Below are 17,433 nucleotides of genomic sequence, written 5' to 3'. Positions count from 1 at the left end.
AGAGAGAGAGAGAGAGAGAGAGAGAGAGAGAGAGAGAGAGAGAGAGAGAGTGAGCGAGCTCATGGTGCAGGGTTCAGGTCCAGAGAGTGCCAGCCTTGCTCTGCTCATCCTCTGCATGCCATGTTTTAAGAAGGTCATTGCTACACTGGAGAGCAGCAAGGCAGCACCTTGGACAGGAAAGCCCTACAAGTCCATGTCATGTGAGCCTCAGCTGAAGAAGTTGGAGGTGTTCAGGCTGGAGAAGAGAAGACTTAGGGCTGGGGCCCTGAGTCTTGTTTATGTCATAGACCCTTCCCTGGGCAGTCTGGAGAAACTTATGGACTCCTTCTCAGAATAAACATTTTATATGCATCAAGTGAAACGCATAAGATTACAACAGAGGATTGAAACACAGAGCTCAAAATATTAAAAAACAACAACAACATTTATGGAGCCCAAGTTAAGAACTCCTGACTTAGTGGGATGTGATTGCTAGTTTCATGCATCTGAAGGGTCGCCATGTAGGAAAGGGATTGGATCCATTCTACTTGGCCCCAGGAAGCAGAATTAGGAATGACGGGGAGAAGATGCAAAGAGACAAATCTAGGCCTGATGGAAAGGAAAAACTTCCTATCAGTGAAGCTGCTCCACAGTGGCAGGAAGTATGCTCCCTTTTGCCAGTGTTAGAGATATTGTAGAAAGGATTCCTGTCCAGGTTGGGGCTAGGAGACATGGCCCCTGAGGGCCCTCCTGACTCCAAGATCCAGTCATTATTCAGTCCAACCCTTTAATCTCTCTCTCTGAGCTTTGACTTTCAAGGAGCCTCAGAGAGGCCTCTGAGGGGCCTGGTGGCCCCTCCTCCTGGGGGCTCACTGTACTGATACCAAACTTAGTACAGATGCCAACTGCGGCTCAGAAGATCTGCAGCCTCAGCCTTCACTCATCAGTCGGATTGTGGGCATGTGCCACCAGGCCCGAATCAACCCCTTCATTTTTACAGAGAGAGGATGTCATAGAGTTAACTAGCAACACAATCTAGAGAGGCCGCTGGTCCTCTCTAGCCCCTCCTTCTTGTGGTACAGTAGAAAGAGCTCTGAATCCCAGCCCTGTGCCTGCTTCCTTTTCTGTCAAAGGAAGGAGCTGGGCAGAGTGAGCTCTCAGAGTCTGCTCTACTGCACTGTATTTACCTGGGTCACCTGGAGAATGGGGGTGCTGGTAACAATGTGGGCAGGAAGGCGCTGCATCTGACTGGGAGTACAGCGCAAATGAACTATGCCTAGAGGAAGTCCCTGGCTGAGCTCACGGCTCCCCAGGCCTGGCAGAGGCCCTGTGATTCTAGGCTGGAGCCTCTGCCGTGTGGAGCTGGGGAGAAGGGGCTGGTGCAAGCCCGCCCAAGGCACAGGGGACACGAGGCTTGGAGGCAGCAGACTCCAAGGGTGTGAAACCCCACTTTGTGGGGCTGGAGGGCTTGGGTCAGTTTCCATTACCTCTCCAGGCCGTGCTGCCATCAACCTCATGGTAGTGCTTTGTGCACCTGGAATCACTGAAGTTAACAGAGGAGAACAGTGACAATCCCCTTACTTGGCGATGGGGACTTAAAGGGTCATGTCAGAGCCCTTCCACTCCCCACCCCCAGCCTACTCACCCACACAGTTGTCACACACACTGCAGTGTGAGGTCCGGGGGGGCCGAAACATCTTGCAGGTGAAACAGTATTTTAATTTCACCACCTGCCCATTGATTGTCACTTCCTTGGTCCTCGGGGGAGGCCTGTAGGTGGAACTGCCGGTGCTGTCTGCAAGGGAAAGAGAAAGATGGGGAGACCAGAGATTAAACCAAGCCAGCAATAGGATCCCAGGGCCTATCAGGAAAAGGAGGAGCCCACAGAACCTGGGTCCCACTGACCAACAGCCAGGGCAAAATGCTACAGCCTGGGAAACACAAAGGTCACATCGGAGATCAACGATGTCATCTATTAGGCACCCGCTGCGTGCAGAGCACAGTGAATGCTAGAGAAAGATGGAAAGTGGGGCAGCTAGGTGGCGCAGTGGAGAGAGCACTGGCCCTGGAGTCAGGAGGACCTGAGTTCAAATCCGGCCTCAGACACATAACACTCACTAGCTGTGTGATCCTGGGCAAGTCACTTAACCCCAATTGTTTCACTTTAAAAAAAAAAAAAAGAAAGATGGAAAGTTAGACAAGACTTAGTCCCTGCTTTCATGAGGTTCAGTCTAGCACAGGGAAAAGACACAGACACAGACCACAGCGCACGTCACATAAATTCATTGGCAAAGTGCAAAACGTGGGAAGGAGCTCTGACAGGGAAGGTCCATACTGATGGCGAGAGTCAGGAACAGCTTCCTGGAAGGGGCAGCATTTAGGGAGCCCTTAAAGGAAGAATTCAACAGGTGAAGGGGGAATGAGGGCATTCCACGCAGAGGGCATGGCATGAACAAATGCACCAAGGCAGGAAAGTGCTGGCGCGACGGGGAGACAGTCATCCAGCACGGCTGGGGCACAGATGGCGCTGAGGAAAGTGACGAGACAAGCCTGGAAAGGCTGGCTGGTCCCAGACAGGAGGGACTCGAAGTCCAGGCCAAGGAGCTTGAAGCCTCCTTCATGGGCCCCAGATCTGTCCTGAGGAAAGGAGGGACATCCCTGGGTCTGCGTGTGAGCAGCAATTTGAAGAGCAGACTGGAATGGGGAGAGCATGGTCGTGGGCAGAGTGAGCAGGGGCTGCTGTAACAGCTCCGGCAGAGGGGACGGTGGGCAATGGGGGGGAGAGAAGGACGTGAGAGAATCTGTAGAGGCTCAGTGGTGGTGGGGAGGAGGAAAGGGGAGAGATGGTAACAAAGAGAGAGAAGTCAGAGGCTTCCATGGGACAGCTTCCCACCCAGCTCTGAGACTGTGTGATCCCATGACTCCCAAATCCACACGGAGGCAGTCAGGTGGTATTGTAAGCAGAGTGCTAGGCTTGAGTTCAAATCCAGCCTCAGACACCTACCGTGGGATCCTGGGGAAGTCACGCCCCTTCTGTCTGCCTCAGTTTCCTTCTCTGTAAAATGGGGACGATGACAGCCCTGACTTCACAAGGTTATTGCAAGTCTCTAACACACGTGATGTGTTTTGCAGACTTTAAAGCACTACATAAATGTGAACTATTATTAACACTATAATCCCCAACAGCACTCTCGTCACCACTACACACACTTCCAGGCCTGGCGGCCAGTCCCACAAAGCCGACGCGTCTCTGCGTTTCAGACTCCTCCTCTTGACGGTCACTGGCATCGCCATCCTCGGAGACCCTTGGGCCCAAGACCATGGGGTTTAGATTAGAATCCCAATAACAGGATCTCAGAACTGGAAGGGCCTTCAGGGGCCACCTGCTCCATCTCCAGCCTGAGTGAGGTTTGAGCCCCATCCCCAACTGTGCATGCAGGCCTCCGGCGACAGAAAAGCCACTAGGCCCTGTGGTGGCCCATTCCACCTGGGGACAGCTCTTAGCGTTAGCCAGTTTTTCTTCCACGTCTTCTGACTTGCTAGTTTTCATCTCTGGGACCAAGGAGAATGAGTCTAATGACTGTTCCCCCACGATAGGCCCTCAAAGACAGAATTAGGCCTGCCTGAGCCTTTTCTTCTCTCCATGATGACCATCCCCAGTTCCTTCAACCAACGTATGGCATAAGCCTATGGCTCAGTTGTCTTCCTCTGGACGTGTTCCAGCTTATCGATGACCTTAAAATGAAGACAAGAATTCCGCTGTGGGCTGAGCAGGGCAGGAGGCAGAGGGACATCCCCTCGCTCGTCCTGCTTTCTTGTACTGTGTCTCTCTCCAGGCCATCTGAGATCACAAGAGTTTTTAAAGCTGCCGTATCACTACTGATTCATCCTGAAGTTAAGAGTCTACTGAGCCCCCACATCTTTTTCAGACAAGTTCTTGCCCAGACATTAGACAATATCTAACTTGTAGGTATGAAGTTTTTTTTTTTTTTATCTCTGTTAAATTCCATCTTAGCCATGGCCAAATGGTCTAGCCTGTGAAGATCTTTTTGGATACCATACTAGTTATACCTCTCAACTTTGGGTTACCTCAAAGCTGACTGTAATAACAGCTAAGACTTACGTAAGTGCTTTAATGTTTGCAAAGATATCATACTGTCTGAGTCTCTTATGAACCCTGAGAAGTAGGTGCAGATGCTATTCAGATTTTACAGATGAGGAAACTGAGGCTAAAAGGTAAAGTGACTTGTCCAGGGTCACAAAGCTAGTAAGTACCTGAGGTGGGTTTTGACTTAGGCAGCCAAGTGGTACAGTAGATAGAGCACTAGACTTGTAGGCAGGAAGACCTGAGTTCAAATCCTGCCTGGGACAGCTACTTGGCCCTATAATCCTGGACAAAGTCATTAAACCTCTTTCAGCCTCAGTTTCCTCATCTGTAAATGAGGGTAATAACAGCACTACCCTCCCAGGGTTGTGAGGATCAAATGAGATAGAATGCCAGTGACGAAGAGGCCTTTGGAAGTCCTTCAGCCAGTTCTATCATTTTATAGATGAGCAAACAAGAGCCCTGAGAGGTGAGTGGCCTCCCTGGAGCTAGGACTCCTGTCCTGTCCAGTGCCCTTCCCTCCCATTATGCAGAGCAAGGCTGCCTCCTCCTTGGACCCCTGCCTTGTTTATACATGAAGATGCCCTTTCCACTGACTGGTGTACAAGTTTCAGGAGGGCCCAGGCTGCTACTTTTGCTTTGCATCCCCTGTGCGCAGATTCCTCAAGTCCATGCTGGTGGCGCAGTAGACACAGTACTAGGCCAGCAGTCAGGAAGACCTGAGTTCAAATCAGCTTCACTTACTAGCTGTGTGATCCTGGCTATGTCACTCAACCTCTGCCTCAGTTTTCTCAACTATAAAATGGGGATAGCATTGTTGTGAGGATCAAATGAGAGTATTTTTTTAAAGTGCTTATGATAGTGCCTGGCACATAGTAGGTGCTATATAAATATTTATTCCCTTACTCCTCCCATTCCCAATTCTTCACACTGCCCCCACCTTAATCCAGATCCTCACACAGCCACAGTAATGGTCTGGACTATTATGGCCCTAGACCAATCTCCCTTCTGCAGAGATCTGGTCATGTTCCTCCCCTGTTGCCTACTGAATCTAGGCCTTTTTCAACCAAGTCACCATAGCTTTCCAGTCACGTCCCATCAGCCTTCCCTCCACGCACCATCCAACCACAGCGGCCTGGCTACCCCAGCCCCAGAACACGGCTACCCTTGGATCTAGGGACACTGGTCTGCTGGCTCTTTCTCCTCCAGGACACTCCGTCTCTCAGCTCTGAACATTCTCTGGCTGTCCATCATGCCTGCATCGCTCTCCCCTCTGCTCCAGCTACTGACCTCCCTGGCTTCCTCCACGTCCCACTCACACCAGAAGCCTTCCCCAAGCCTCCTAATTCATTTAATTGCCTCCTATTTATCCTATCAGCTTGTTTGGACATGTTGTCTCGCCCATTAGACTGTGAGCTCTTTCAGGGCAGGCATCGTTTTTTAGCCTTTCTTTGTATCCCCAGTGCTTAGCACAGTGCCAGTATACTGTGAGTGCTTAATAAGTGCTTAACTGCTTGATCTGAAGTGCTATGGAAGAGTGTATTAAGAACAGGTACTGAGGAACCAGTGAAGGGCCTGTGCCCTGGGGTAGACTGATCAGGCGGCAGGGCCTGGTGGATGAAAAGCAATTGGTGGCACAGTAAATACAGAAGTGGGCCTGGAGGCAGGAAGGGCTGAGTTCAAATGCAGCCTCAGAAATCTCCTAGGTAGGAGACCTTGGGCAAGGCACTTCACCTCCATCTCAATGTCCTTGCCCGTAGAACAAAGGAAGCAGGCCTCCATGGCCTTTAAGGTCCCTCCCACCTCTCAAGCTACGACCCTAGGAGCCAGGAAGTAAGACCGAGGTTCCAGTCTGGCCTCTGGTATATCCTGGCTCTATGGTCCTGGGCAAATAATTGAAGGAAAGGCACCAGTCAGCATTGACAAAGGACATTCTTTCCTGGGAGCTCCATATATCATGAAATGACAGCCTGAGTTATAAAAGACCAAAACGTATTCTAAGGGCAATCCCTGACTTATACTTGACCCCATCTCTCCAAGGCTGGCCTCCATTCACTGTGATAAAGTAGAAAGCTCACTAGCTTTGGAGTCAGAGGCCCTGGGTCCAAATCCCACCCTGAGTAGGTCACCACTTCTCTGGGACCCAGGTTCCTCTTCCTTTGTTCAATGAGGGCACTAAACTCATTGACCTCTGAAGTACCCAAAGGTATGATGCCATGACCCTGTTAGTGAAACATGGGGAGGCCCAGTTTCACTCTGGGAGGTATGCTGAGTGAGGGAACATTCTGCCCCCTACCCCTGCTCCCAAAGTCGCCCAGGGCAGCTCAGGCATTCCCAGGAGGAATGTGGAATGCACCTTCCTCCAGAAACCCCATTCTAAACGATGGTTGGGTTCTGCTGTCCTCGAGTTTACTTCTGTGATGGGTTAAGTGGGCTACTGTGGGCTGGTCCTAGGAACTTAACCTCCTTTGAGAACAGAGCAAATGCCTTCTACGTTCCAAACACCCATACGCAAGCTGGGAACTGCCATTCTTTATGTCTCTCCCAGTGCCTAGCACAGTGCTCTGAACATGAGTGGGCACAGAATAGTTGCAGAATGAATGAACTTTTGTTGGCCTTCCCACGTTTCTTCCCCCGGCAGAGAGGAGCCAGCTTGGGCCTTCCTCCCCTAGGCAGTGGGTAGGTGGGTGGAGAGAGGGAGGAGAAAGAGACTCAACATGCCCTAATCCAACTGAAACCCAACTGCAGAACTTTCTGACAGCCAGATTTCCTACTTCATCAAACTTACCCCTCCAAAAAAGGAAGTGAATCTTTGCACACCCAACTTCCCCAGGCTCCTAAGGACTGGGGGAGGATGAAAAAGGAGATGTCACATAAGAACTGTGGGTGTTACTGAGGTCAATGAGCAGAAATGTCAGAAGTCACAGGGTAATGGGGTGGTGGGGGGAACATGGGAGGCACCCCTCTTCTGTGCTCATTACAGGCAGCAAGGTCTAAGACAGGGATGAGGAACCTTCAGCCTTGAGACCACACGTGGCCTTCTAGGTCCTTGGTCTTTTGACTGAGTCCAAGTTTTACTAGACAAATGCTTTTACTAAGGGTATTTGTTCTGTGAAGTTTGGATTCAGCCAAAGGGCTCCACTTGAGGACCTAGAGGACCACGTGTGGCCTACCCCTGGCCCAGGACAAAGACCATAGGCAGCTCTCAAATCTTGGAAGTGCTGCTTCTAGCCATGGAACCAGGGGTTACTCAGAATCTCAGAACCAGACAGGACTTCAGTAACTATCAGTTCAACCTGCATGGGAACTGACCGCTAATGAAAGGGAGATCACAGCCTCCTAAAGCGATCCCTTTCCACCTGGGGTCAGATTCAGAACTACAAGCAGCCTCAGAGACCATTAAACCGTCGCCCACGGTCACCAGCCAGCCTTCCTGAGTCCCAAGTTCCTACTCTACGCACTAGGCCGCGATGCCTCGCCATTGTTGGACAGCTCCCACTGTTGGGAAGGTTCTTCCTCTTATTGAGCCAGATTCTGCCTCTCCGATCCCCGCTCCTGGTTCTGCCCTCTGGGGCCAAGCCGGACGAGGCTAATCCTCCTTCTACATGTCGCTATCGTGGAGGTCTCTCTACTCCCTCGGAGCCTCAGTTTCCTCAACTGTGAAACAGGGTGCTGGGAAGAAAACGCTGTAGGAGCTATCCTTCTGGGGTGATACCCTGCAAATTCTTCCCTATAACCACTCTGTTACACATGGTTTCCCAGCTTTCTTTCAAAGAGCCACAACCCTGTAAGAACCCTAAGCAGAAAGGAAAACACTTCCCATCATGAATGGCTAAAGGAAACAAACTTCACCATATCAATTCTGAAAATAATTTCACCTGATTCACTGGTTGCCAGTCAAAGCCCCCATAAGGCTTTGAGCCTCAATCACATTTTTTGTGAAGAAGAATACCACAGGGATGGGGTCAGGGCAGCTCCTCCAGGTACCCTCATGTGAACCATCAGGGAACCACTTTCATCACTAGCTGGACACTCAAGGTTGAGACTCAAAGATGAAACTGAATGAATCCAAGGATTGGCTACATGGCGCCGAATTATTTCAGGCCCTGACCTCCTGCCGGGCCCCAATGTGTCCTCCACCCTCCTTGCTTATCTTCTTACACATGGGAGCTGGGGTGTCATTTCCACATTCGGTGGCCAAAATGGCACCAAGCAGGAAGCCAGAATCCAGAGGTCACAAGGACGTGGATATCTGCACCAAATTCACCAGCACAAGCTACACAATCCAGGGCAGCCACACCTGGATCCAATCACAGGCTCACAGAAACTCATGTAATTCTAAGAGCTGAGAGGGAGCTCTGAACAGAGAAGGGGCAGAGCAGGGAGGAAGCTAAGAACACAGACAGGCAGAGTGGGGAGGGAGCTTGGAACATCAGCATGTGAAGAGACCTTGGAACACAGAACATCGGAGGGTGAAGGGACCTCAGAACATAGAACATCAGAGTGGAGAGGGAACATAGAAACCATGCATTTATCAGGAACTCCTCCTCGCCCACAGGCACGTCCTACAGGCTCTGTGGAAGACATTATGGAGACAAAGTGAAAAGGAAAGTCCCTGCCCTTGGGGACTTGGGAGTCCTGGGGTCCCTGAGGGATTCTGAGTGGGGCAGGGGATGAGGAAGGCGAGCGTTCCAGGTGTGGAGGACAGCAGAAAAATAAGAGGTAGGATGTTGCGCACAGGGAATAGCGAGTAGATGAGCTAGTCTAGGAGGCAGCTAGGATAGAGCGCCAGCCCTGGAGTCAGGAAGACCTGAGCTCAAATGTGACCTCTGACACTTACTAGCTGTGTGACCCTGGGCAAGTCACTTCACCCTGTTTGCCTTAATCCACTGAAGAAGGAAATGGCAAACCACTCCAGAATCTTGCCAAGAAAACTCCACAGAGAGCACTGATGTACTATGGTCCACTGGGTCACAGAGAGTAGTGGGACACAATTCAACAACACAAGCTAGTCTGACCCCTTCACTCTGGAGTGCAGGCAGCTGCAATCTGGAACAACAGATGTAATGTACTCAACTTGGAGTTAGGAGAGCCGGGTTCAAAACCCATCCCAGACATTTACTTGCTATGTGTCCTGGGACAAGTCATTTAAATTTCTCTGACTTGGTTTTCTCATCTGTAAAGGGAGAATAACATTTGAAGCAGTTACTTCCCCAGGCTGTTATGAGGGAATTACTGTGCAAACCGCAAATGGCTATATAAAGGTCACCTCTTATGATGGGGAAACTGAGGCTGAGAGGAAGTGAGTGACCTAAGGACGCACAACAGGTCATTAGCACGCTCAGGCTCAGCGGCCTGCTCTCCTGTCTCTCAGGCCCAGCGGTGCTTTCCTCTCTAAACACCCAGTTATTCTGTAAACATGCTGTACATCCCTGATTACTGACAGGCTGTCTCCCCCATTAGCATGTATGGGTTCTGAGGGCAACGACTATCGTTGCCTTTCTCTGTAACTTCAGGGCTTGGTAAAAGGTTGGCAAACAGTAAGCATTTAATAAATGCTTCCTGATTGACCCAGTGGTCTCAGGTTCCGTGCTCTATTATTTCAACAACTTCCCCAACCCAAGACTCTGGCTTTCAGTTTTCCCTCCTCCACGTCTCAGTTCCTATGTTTGCTATACAAAGGTATTTGCTGCCCTTCATCTGACTGGAATCATGACATCTCAGCATGGGAAGGAACTCAGACCATCTGCGTCCACTGTTACATGAGGCAGCAATCCCAGCCGGCCAAGGGATCAGGCAGCTTCTGCCTCAGGACTCCCGGGAATGGAGTACTCACTGCCTGAGGACAACTCTCTCTCATTCGGAAGCTATTTTTTCTCATAACGAGCCCAGATTTACCTCTTGGAAAGTGCTATCCACTGCTGCTCTCTGCCCTCTGCCCCATGACAGCTCCTCAGACATCTGGAGCCAGCTTCCATGTCCTCCTCCCCCTGAACCTTTTTTTCTGGAAGTTAAACATCTCCAGTTCCTTCAATTGAAAGTCAATGACATGGGCCACAGTCCCTCACCAACCCGGTCACCTTCAACTACAGACGCCCTAGCTCATCAGGGTCTCTCCTAAAATGCAGTATCTAGAACTGACATCTGAATTCACGTATGCCTAGATCTACGCAGAAGATGGCAGGACAATGGCCTCCTTCAATGTAGATGCTAGGCTTTGTCCTTTCAGCAGTACCCAGAAGGTGTGGGCCTCAGGCTGCTACCTCCTGGACTGCAGTGATGCCAGGTCCTGCCCCTAAGGGTACCAAGGGGTGGGGGAGGGGAGGGAGGTTGCCTTGGGTTAGTTCCCAGGCAGGATGTGATGGCCAAGATTGCACAATCACCATCAGACCAAGCATGACCCAATACATCCTGTCACACACTGATACCTGAAGGTGAGGCCTTTTCTCATCCTCCATCTGGTATCCTTTTTCCAAAAATGGCCTTGTATCTCTTGCATACTGCACCCCTAGAACGCAAGCTCCCAAGAAGGACTGTTTATTCCCCTGGCCTAAGATCACATGGGATTTTTAGACCTTCACATCCACCAAAGTTTCCTGTGGGAAAGGAAGCTGCTTCTTCTAGCCTGTCCTGTCACTGCCCACACTGCCTGAAAGAAGCCTTTCTTCCCGAGGCTTCTTTGGCTATAGCAGCGCCCACCACCCTCATGGCTAGAACAGCAGCCTATCTGTGGAGCTGGGCTGCTGGCTCACACCTTCCTCTTGTCGGCTTCAAGAGCCCACAGGAAACACCTCCCTGGACCTCTCCAGAAGAATTCTGGACCCTCTTAAAGGCAGGATGCTTCCTGAGGAGTCAGTCCTTCAGGCCACATCCTACACTTCTGTCCACTCTAGTCTAAACGATTCCTAAGACTTCAGCTGCTATAAAACATTTCAGGCCTTGACCTCCGCACCCCTCACGCTAAGGCAGCCCAGAGACACCCTGAAGGTAATTCTAAAGAGGGCTGAGCCCTCACCCCCAACTGCTCCAACAGCTGGGGCTTATCTCAGGGCTCACAGAAAGCTAAAGGATTCTGGGTCACTGGCACTCAGTCTCCCCCTCAAACAGATCACTGATAATCCTTCTGCTGAGGGTAGGGCAACCTACACAGACTACATTTACTTAGCAGGCTATGAAAGGAAAGGATCTTTGTGCTAATGAACAAAGCCCAGCATAGGGCCCAGTGGAGGTGAGGGAGCCACCACAGTACATTGGAGGAGGAAGGAAGCTGAGGGCAGGGGAGCAGACAATGATAACAAGAGGGAGGGGCTGGGATGGACCTGGGCAGCCAGAGGTACACAGGAGGGGGAGGAGGAAGAAAGGAAGGAAGGAAGAACACATTACGTTAGTTCTCCCCTCCCTCCACCTAACCCTGCAGTTACCACTGCTGATTTCCTGAAATGAGAAGCTGTGTGTGGTGCTCTACCATTCCCAGGCCACCAGGGCCCCCCAGAGGCAGCTGGGAGCTCACAAGTTCACTTCAAAGGCACTGTGATGGAGGAAGGCACCAGCCACCTCCAGGAAGGCCAGGAGGTAACAAACGCTCAAGCAGGAAGGAGCCAGAGGAGGCTGACACAGAGCTAGTGGAGTTTAAAATGCCAGCAATGTCTTCTGACAGCCCCGGGAAACGGCACAATGGCTGAGGTGGAGAAGGTGGAGAGGAGGCATCCAGTGCACAGAATGTGTGCGAGGAGAGCCAGGGACACTGGCCCGCCAGATTTCCCATTCCCTCCCAGTATCATTAACATCAACAGCAGCAGTAGTCACTGTCATTCAGAGAACACTGTAAGGTTGGCAATGGACTTTAAGCTTCGGGAGTGGAATCTTCCACTCCTTCCTCTAGAATGCTGCCAACCAGCTGCCTTGGAGCAGGGACCAGGTCAAACCCCACCCCCTCAGCACCTGGCCTCAGATATCTGGTTCGGTATAGGGCAGCTCAGACTGGGACTCAAAGGGACGGCAGGCCTCACCAATCTGTTTCTCCAGGGCGGCTGCCTCGTTGGGAGTAGCTCGGGGCAGGATCCCAGGATCAGTGAAACTTGTCTGCAGCAGGCAGCTCATGACGAAGAAGAAGAGCATGCTCCCGATGACGGGGATGGCCAGGGTCAGGTGGCGGGCCAGAAAAGGGCAGCTACAACAAAGAGAGAGATTGGTCAGGTGGCCCCACCACCACCCAGAGAGCTAGAGACATCACCCTGACCTCAAAACGGGTTGGCCTTCTAGTGAGTGACTTCACAGCCCAAACCAAAAGGCTTAAAAAGGGTCGTCTAGAGACTCATTAACCTCTCAAGTGAAGGAGACCCTTCAGCACTGGAGTTTCCAAAGAAGCCCGGTCACCACCATTGTCTAGTTAGGCCCGAGGCCTGTCCTTCAGCCAAGGGTATCCCAGAAGAAGCACATGGGATTCAAAGCTAATCATATTGGCATAGAGAGCTAGGACTATTTAACAACCTCCTGCCCCCACTTCCTCCCTCCTCCATCCTTTATCCTGCTGCTAGAATAATCTTTCTTACACACAGATCTGGATATATGACACTTGTGCTATAAATTCTTCAGTGGCTCCCTATTGCCTATGGAATTGCCTATGCTAGATGGACTGCTGGGCCTAGAGTCAGAAAGACCCAAGTTCAAATCCCACCTCAGATACCTACTTAGCTGTATGACCCTGAACAAGTCACAGAACTCTCTCAGCCTCAGTTTCCTCATCTGTAAAATAGGAAGAGTAATAGCCTCTTCTTCCCAGGGTTGTTGTGAGGCTCAAAGAAGATAATGTGTAAAGTACTTTGCAAACCTTAAAGTGCTTTCAAATCAAACTCCTAGATCTGGCACTCAAGGCTCTCCAGGACCTGATACCACCCTATCTTTCCAGCCATGACTCGACTGCTTCCTTCCATGGATTCCTACCCTCCAGCCAAACCGGACAAGCCTCCGGGGAGTGGATGTGCCTCTGTGGCTTTGCTCACCCCAGTCCCTCTGCCTGAAACATCTTCCCTCCTCCTCAACCATTCACTTGCTACCCAACCCAAGGGTTGCCTCCTCCAGGAAGCTTTCACTGACTACAAGTCAGTGATGGCCCTTCTCCTTTGGCTTCGTACTGCACTGACTTCTATAATTTTCTAGTACACTGCAGAGATGTAATACTGTGCAGAGTGCTCTGTATCTGTGTCCTGACACAGTCCTTGTACAAGACTATTAGCTCCATGAGGAGAGGGGCTTTATCAAAGCTAAACTTTGCATTTCTTCCACAGTTGAGAAGGCTTTGCCCAAAGAAGGACATATATGTGCATGTGTCCCTCAGTAAAATGTTAAGTTCCTTTGTTGAGGGAGCTTTATTGAAGTGGTCTAGCCATTCTGGAATAAAGCCTCAAAGTCACTAAACTGTGCATATCTTTTGTCCCAGTAACACCGCTTCTGGGTTATACCCCAAGGAAATCAAAGAAAAAGGAAAAGGTCCCACATATCTAAACATATTTACAAGAGCTCTTTTTCGTGGTGGCAAAGAATTGAAAGCTGAGGGGATGTCCATCAAATTGGGAATGTCTGCATAAGTTGTGGTATCTGATTGTGATGGAATACTACTGTGCTATAAGAAATGACAAGCAGGATGCTTTCAGAAAAAGCTGGGAAGACAAACAAACTGATGCAAAGTGAAGTGAGCAGAACCAGGAAAACATTGTACACACTAACAGCAATATTATAACAGTAATCAACTGTAAATGACTTAGCTACTCTGATCAATATAATGATCTGCAACAATTCTGAAGGACTCATGATATCAAATGTTATTTACCCTCAAAGAGAGAACTGATCAACTCTGAGTACAGAGTAAAGTACATTGTATTTCACTTTATTTTTCTAGCTTTTCTTCACTGTTGTTTGCAACATGGCTAATATGGAAATATGTTTTGCATAACTTCATATAATATTTCTTGTCTTCTCAATGGGTGGAGGAGGAGGTGAAGGAAGGGAAAGAATTTGGGACTGAAAATAGAAACCTAAAAATAAATATGCTCCAAAGGGTGTGAGAGAATCAAAATAAACAAACAAATAGATAAATGTATCATCACAGTGGCAGGCAGCAGGCAGCTCACTCTCAGGGCATATCTCGTAAGGTACCTACAATCATGAAGGCATTGCTTGCCCTGAGGGCCTGGTTCCCAGAGACGTCACCTGAGCAGTTAGGCTCTGTTCTATGAGCTTCACTGGAACCTGTTTTCAACGGGAGAAGTGTAATCTCACAGCCCTTTGGCACTGGTGTCACTCGTAAGAAGCAGGGATGACTTGGGCCTTCTCCTCCTCCAGGGAGTCAATTAATATATAACCAGATATCTTGAGGGACCAATGAAGCTTCGAAGATTCTTCCCAGAATCATCTATTCATAGGACCACTGGCTTAAAGCTAGACGGGACCTCAGAGGTTACAAAATCTAAACAGCTCATTTTTACAAATGAGGGGACAGAGGCCTACAGAGGAAATGGCTTGGCCAAGATCACATGGTAAATGGCAGATTTAGGATTTGAACCCAGGTCCTCCAATTCCCAAATACAGTCATCCAGCCCTCCTTGTTTTACAGATGAGAAAACTGGGGCTCAGAGAAGAAAAGTATTTTGCCTAAGGTCAAACAGTTTGTTGGTGGCACAGGCAGGACTAAAACCTGGGTCCCCTAACTCCGAGTTATGTTCTCTTTCCCTGTGATACCACTGTCACTAGGAAATCACCCACTAAAGGGGTGTCATATGCTGTTGACAATGACTATATGCTCACAACTCCCTTCAATGATCACATGATAGCATGATTCTTTGAGTGTACCCTTGTTCTCACCATTGGTACAAATTACCAACATTCTTCTGCAACATCAACCACCCCTGCTGCCCCACCAAGTCTTGGCCCAATCCTCAAACACCCTGACCAAACTTCCACCTCTCACTCAGGAAGTAAAGAAAACAAAAACCTACCAGTTCATCCCCAAAGTTCTTGGTCTCATTCTTATCTGAGGCAAAGGAGGAATCAAATAATGATGCTCACCAGCCCAAGGGAATTCCCTGTCTAAATTGCCTGACCTAAATTCTATATTCCAGAGCCGTAGGACTCTGCCACACCCAGGCCCACTGCCGACAGCCTGTGCTCCAGAGATGTCTCAAAGAGATCTGAGAGACAGCTTGGTCTCCTTCCTCCCCCTCACCAGGGTCCAAATGGGGCAGGTGTTCCTACCTGAAGGCACTGCTAAACTAAGCTCCCAACCAGCTTCAAAAGGAGCTAAAAACGAAACAGGTTGGTCTCCCACTTCCCCTTCTGCAGCCACTGTAAGTGGGCATGCTGGGGGAAAAAAACAAAATGGTTATGAAATAGATTGGAGGATCCCACTTAGAGCAGACAGGGCTTCTGTCCCATTCTCTTCTCACACCAATCCCTGAACCCTTTATCTTGTCCTGGCCTAGCAGGAAACAGAAACAGGGTAAACATGGAAGGGAAACTAGTTCATGTTAGGGGGGTAAAGAAGAAAGTAACTTCTTTCTCACCTCTGCCCCACATGATACCTGGAGCTGACTAATAAATGGTGCTGGAGAACATAAAAGAGAGTAAAAGCGGAATGTTCTGCCCTGTGTAGAAACAATGATGGAGTGACTGAGAAGGTCTTCCTAGGTCATGGAAAAGATATAAAGGGAGGGCAGGAAAAAGGGAGAGGGATAGAAGGGCAGAAAAAGGCAGGGCTGGTCCACGTAGGAGGCTATATAGAAAAATGTTCCTTGAGTCATGTACTCTGACACTTTGGAATGATTTTACCCTTAATTTTCCTATCTGCAACATGGAAAGACTGTATTAATACCCAGGTCAGCCCTATGCCCACAAAAGAAATCTCCTGGGGACCCATAAGAGCAGCCACATAAAAGTGCTGCGGGTTCCTCCCCAAGAAGATAACAAGAACTTGTCATTACTAATAAATCAGGATGATCTAGAGAGATGCTTACGCGAGACAGGAGAATTAGGGCTGCAGAAATCAGAGAGCAAGTAAAAGAACACTGAGTAGGGAGACTTGGGGAAGATTGTGGAGACCAAGGGAAAGGATGATCATGGCTCAGGAGATTCCAGGAGAAGACATGAGGAGGCATGGCCAAAGAAGCCCAAGGGGACCGAAGTAAAAGGAGGAGGAATATGGGAAATCTGAGAGGGATGACAGGAGAGACACAGAGGTGACAAAGAAATGATGGAGAATGGGGAAAGAAAGAGGATGAATCCTGAGGGAAGGAAAGGATGGAGGATAATGGAGGTAGAAACAATTGAAGGGAAAAGTTTAATCAGAGGTTAGAGATAATTGAGAGAGCCAGAGAGATTAGAAAGGGCATGACTAAAGTAGGAGAGGGAAATGAGATAATTGAGAAGGCCAGAGGAGCCTGGGCTGGAAATGACCAAGAGAATTGGAGGAGATGGGGTTAAAAACCACAAACACTAAGAGATGGATGTCATTTCAGAGGGCATCTAAACTCCATATAGACCTATATAGAAATCCCATTTCCAGCCTCTCCAAGAAGTGCACATTGAGATGTCTCTTGAGGCCTCCAGTTAAGGGCAGAAACCCACCATCTCCTGAGGTGTCTCACTGCCTTACTAGACAGCACTAATCATTAGGAGATGGCTGAAGGGGAGGACAGCAGGAAGAGAATGGGAACAGAGATAGCCAAATGAACCAGAGGAGATTGGGGGAGGGGGAGGAGGAGGAAAGATGATTCAAAGGGGCCTGTTGGGGGGGGGGGGGCTGGACAGAAATGACCCAAGAGGGTCCAAACGAGATTGAACCAAGAAGAGATGATCCCAAGAGGTATAGAAGGAGAAGGGAAAAGAGAAAATGACTCAAGTGGACAGAAGGCACAGGGATGGGAGAAGATGGCCCAAGGGGGTTAGACAGGGTAGGGATGGAAGATGACCCAAAGGAGCCAAAAGATTTAGAGATAAAAGGAGATAAACCAAGGGAGCCAGAGGGAATAGAGATAGGGGGAGGTGACCTGAGCAGATCTGAGAAGACAGAAGTAAAACATGACCCAAGTCGGCCATAAGAAGTAGAAATGGGAGATGACCCAAAGGGGTCGGGGGCAGAGATGGAAGGAGATAAACCAAGGGGGGCTGTGAGCACAGGTACGGGTAGAGATGATGGGGGATGACAGATGGGGTAGGGATGGAAGGAGACAACCCAAGGGGGTAGGAATGGAAGGAGATGACCCAGGGGGGCAGAGGGGTAGGGATGGAAGGAGATGAGGGGGAGGTAGGGATGGAAAGAGATGACCCAGAGGGAGAAGAGGGGTAGGGATGGAAGG

General features: G+C 49.7%; 1 protein-coding gene across 3 annotated transcripts in view; it reads right to left on the bottom strand.

Annotated features, from left to right (window-relative positions):
• Positions 1–17,433, bottom strand: part of ZDHHC18 (zinc finger DHHC-type containing 18) — a 36,919-nt gene that overhangs the window by 18,471 nt on the left and 1,015 nt on the right. For all 3 annotated transcript variants that reach the window (XM_027864919.1, XM_027864920.1, XM_027864921.1), the window contains exons 2-3: positions 12,094–12,254; positions 1,625–1,774 (exon numbers count right to left, since the gene is read on the bottom strand). In XM_027864919.1, the coding sequence (XP_027720720.1) occupies positions 1,625–1,774; positions 12,094–12,254 (311 nt within the window). The remainder of the gene's footprint in view (positions 1–1,624; positions 1,775–12,093; positions 12,255–17,433) is intronic.

Source organism: Vombatus ursinus, unplaced genomic scaffold (assembly GCF_900497805.2).
Source record: "Vombatus ursinus unplaced genomic scaffold, bare-nosed wombat genome assembly UNPS02014777.1, whole genome shotgun sequence".
NCBI classification, from domain to species: Eukaryota; Metazoa; Chordata; class Mammalia; order Diprotodontia; family Vombatidae; genus Vombatus; species Vombatus ursinus.
The sequence above is the reverse complement of the archived record's forward strand: the minus strand, read 5'-3'. Positions and strand labels throughout refer to the sequence as shown.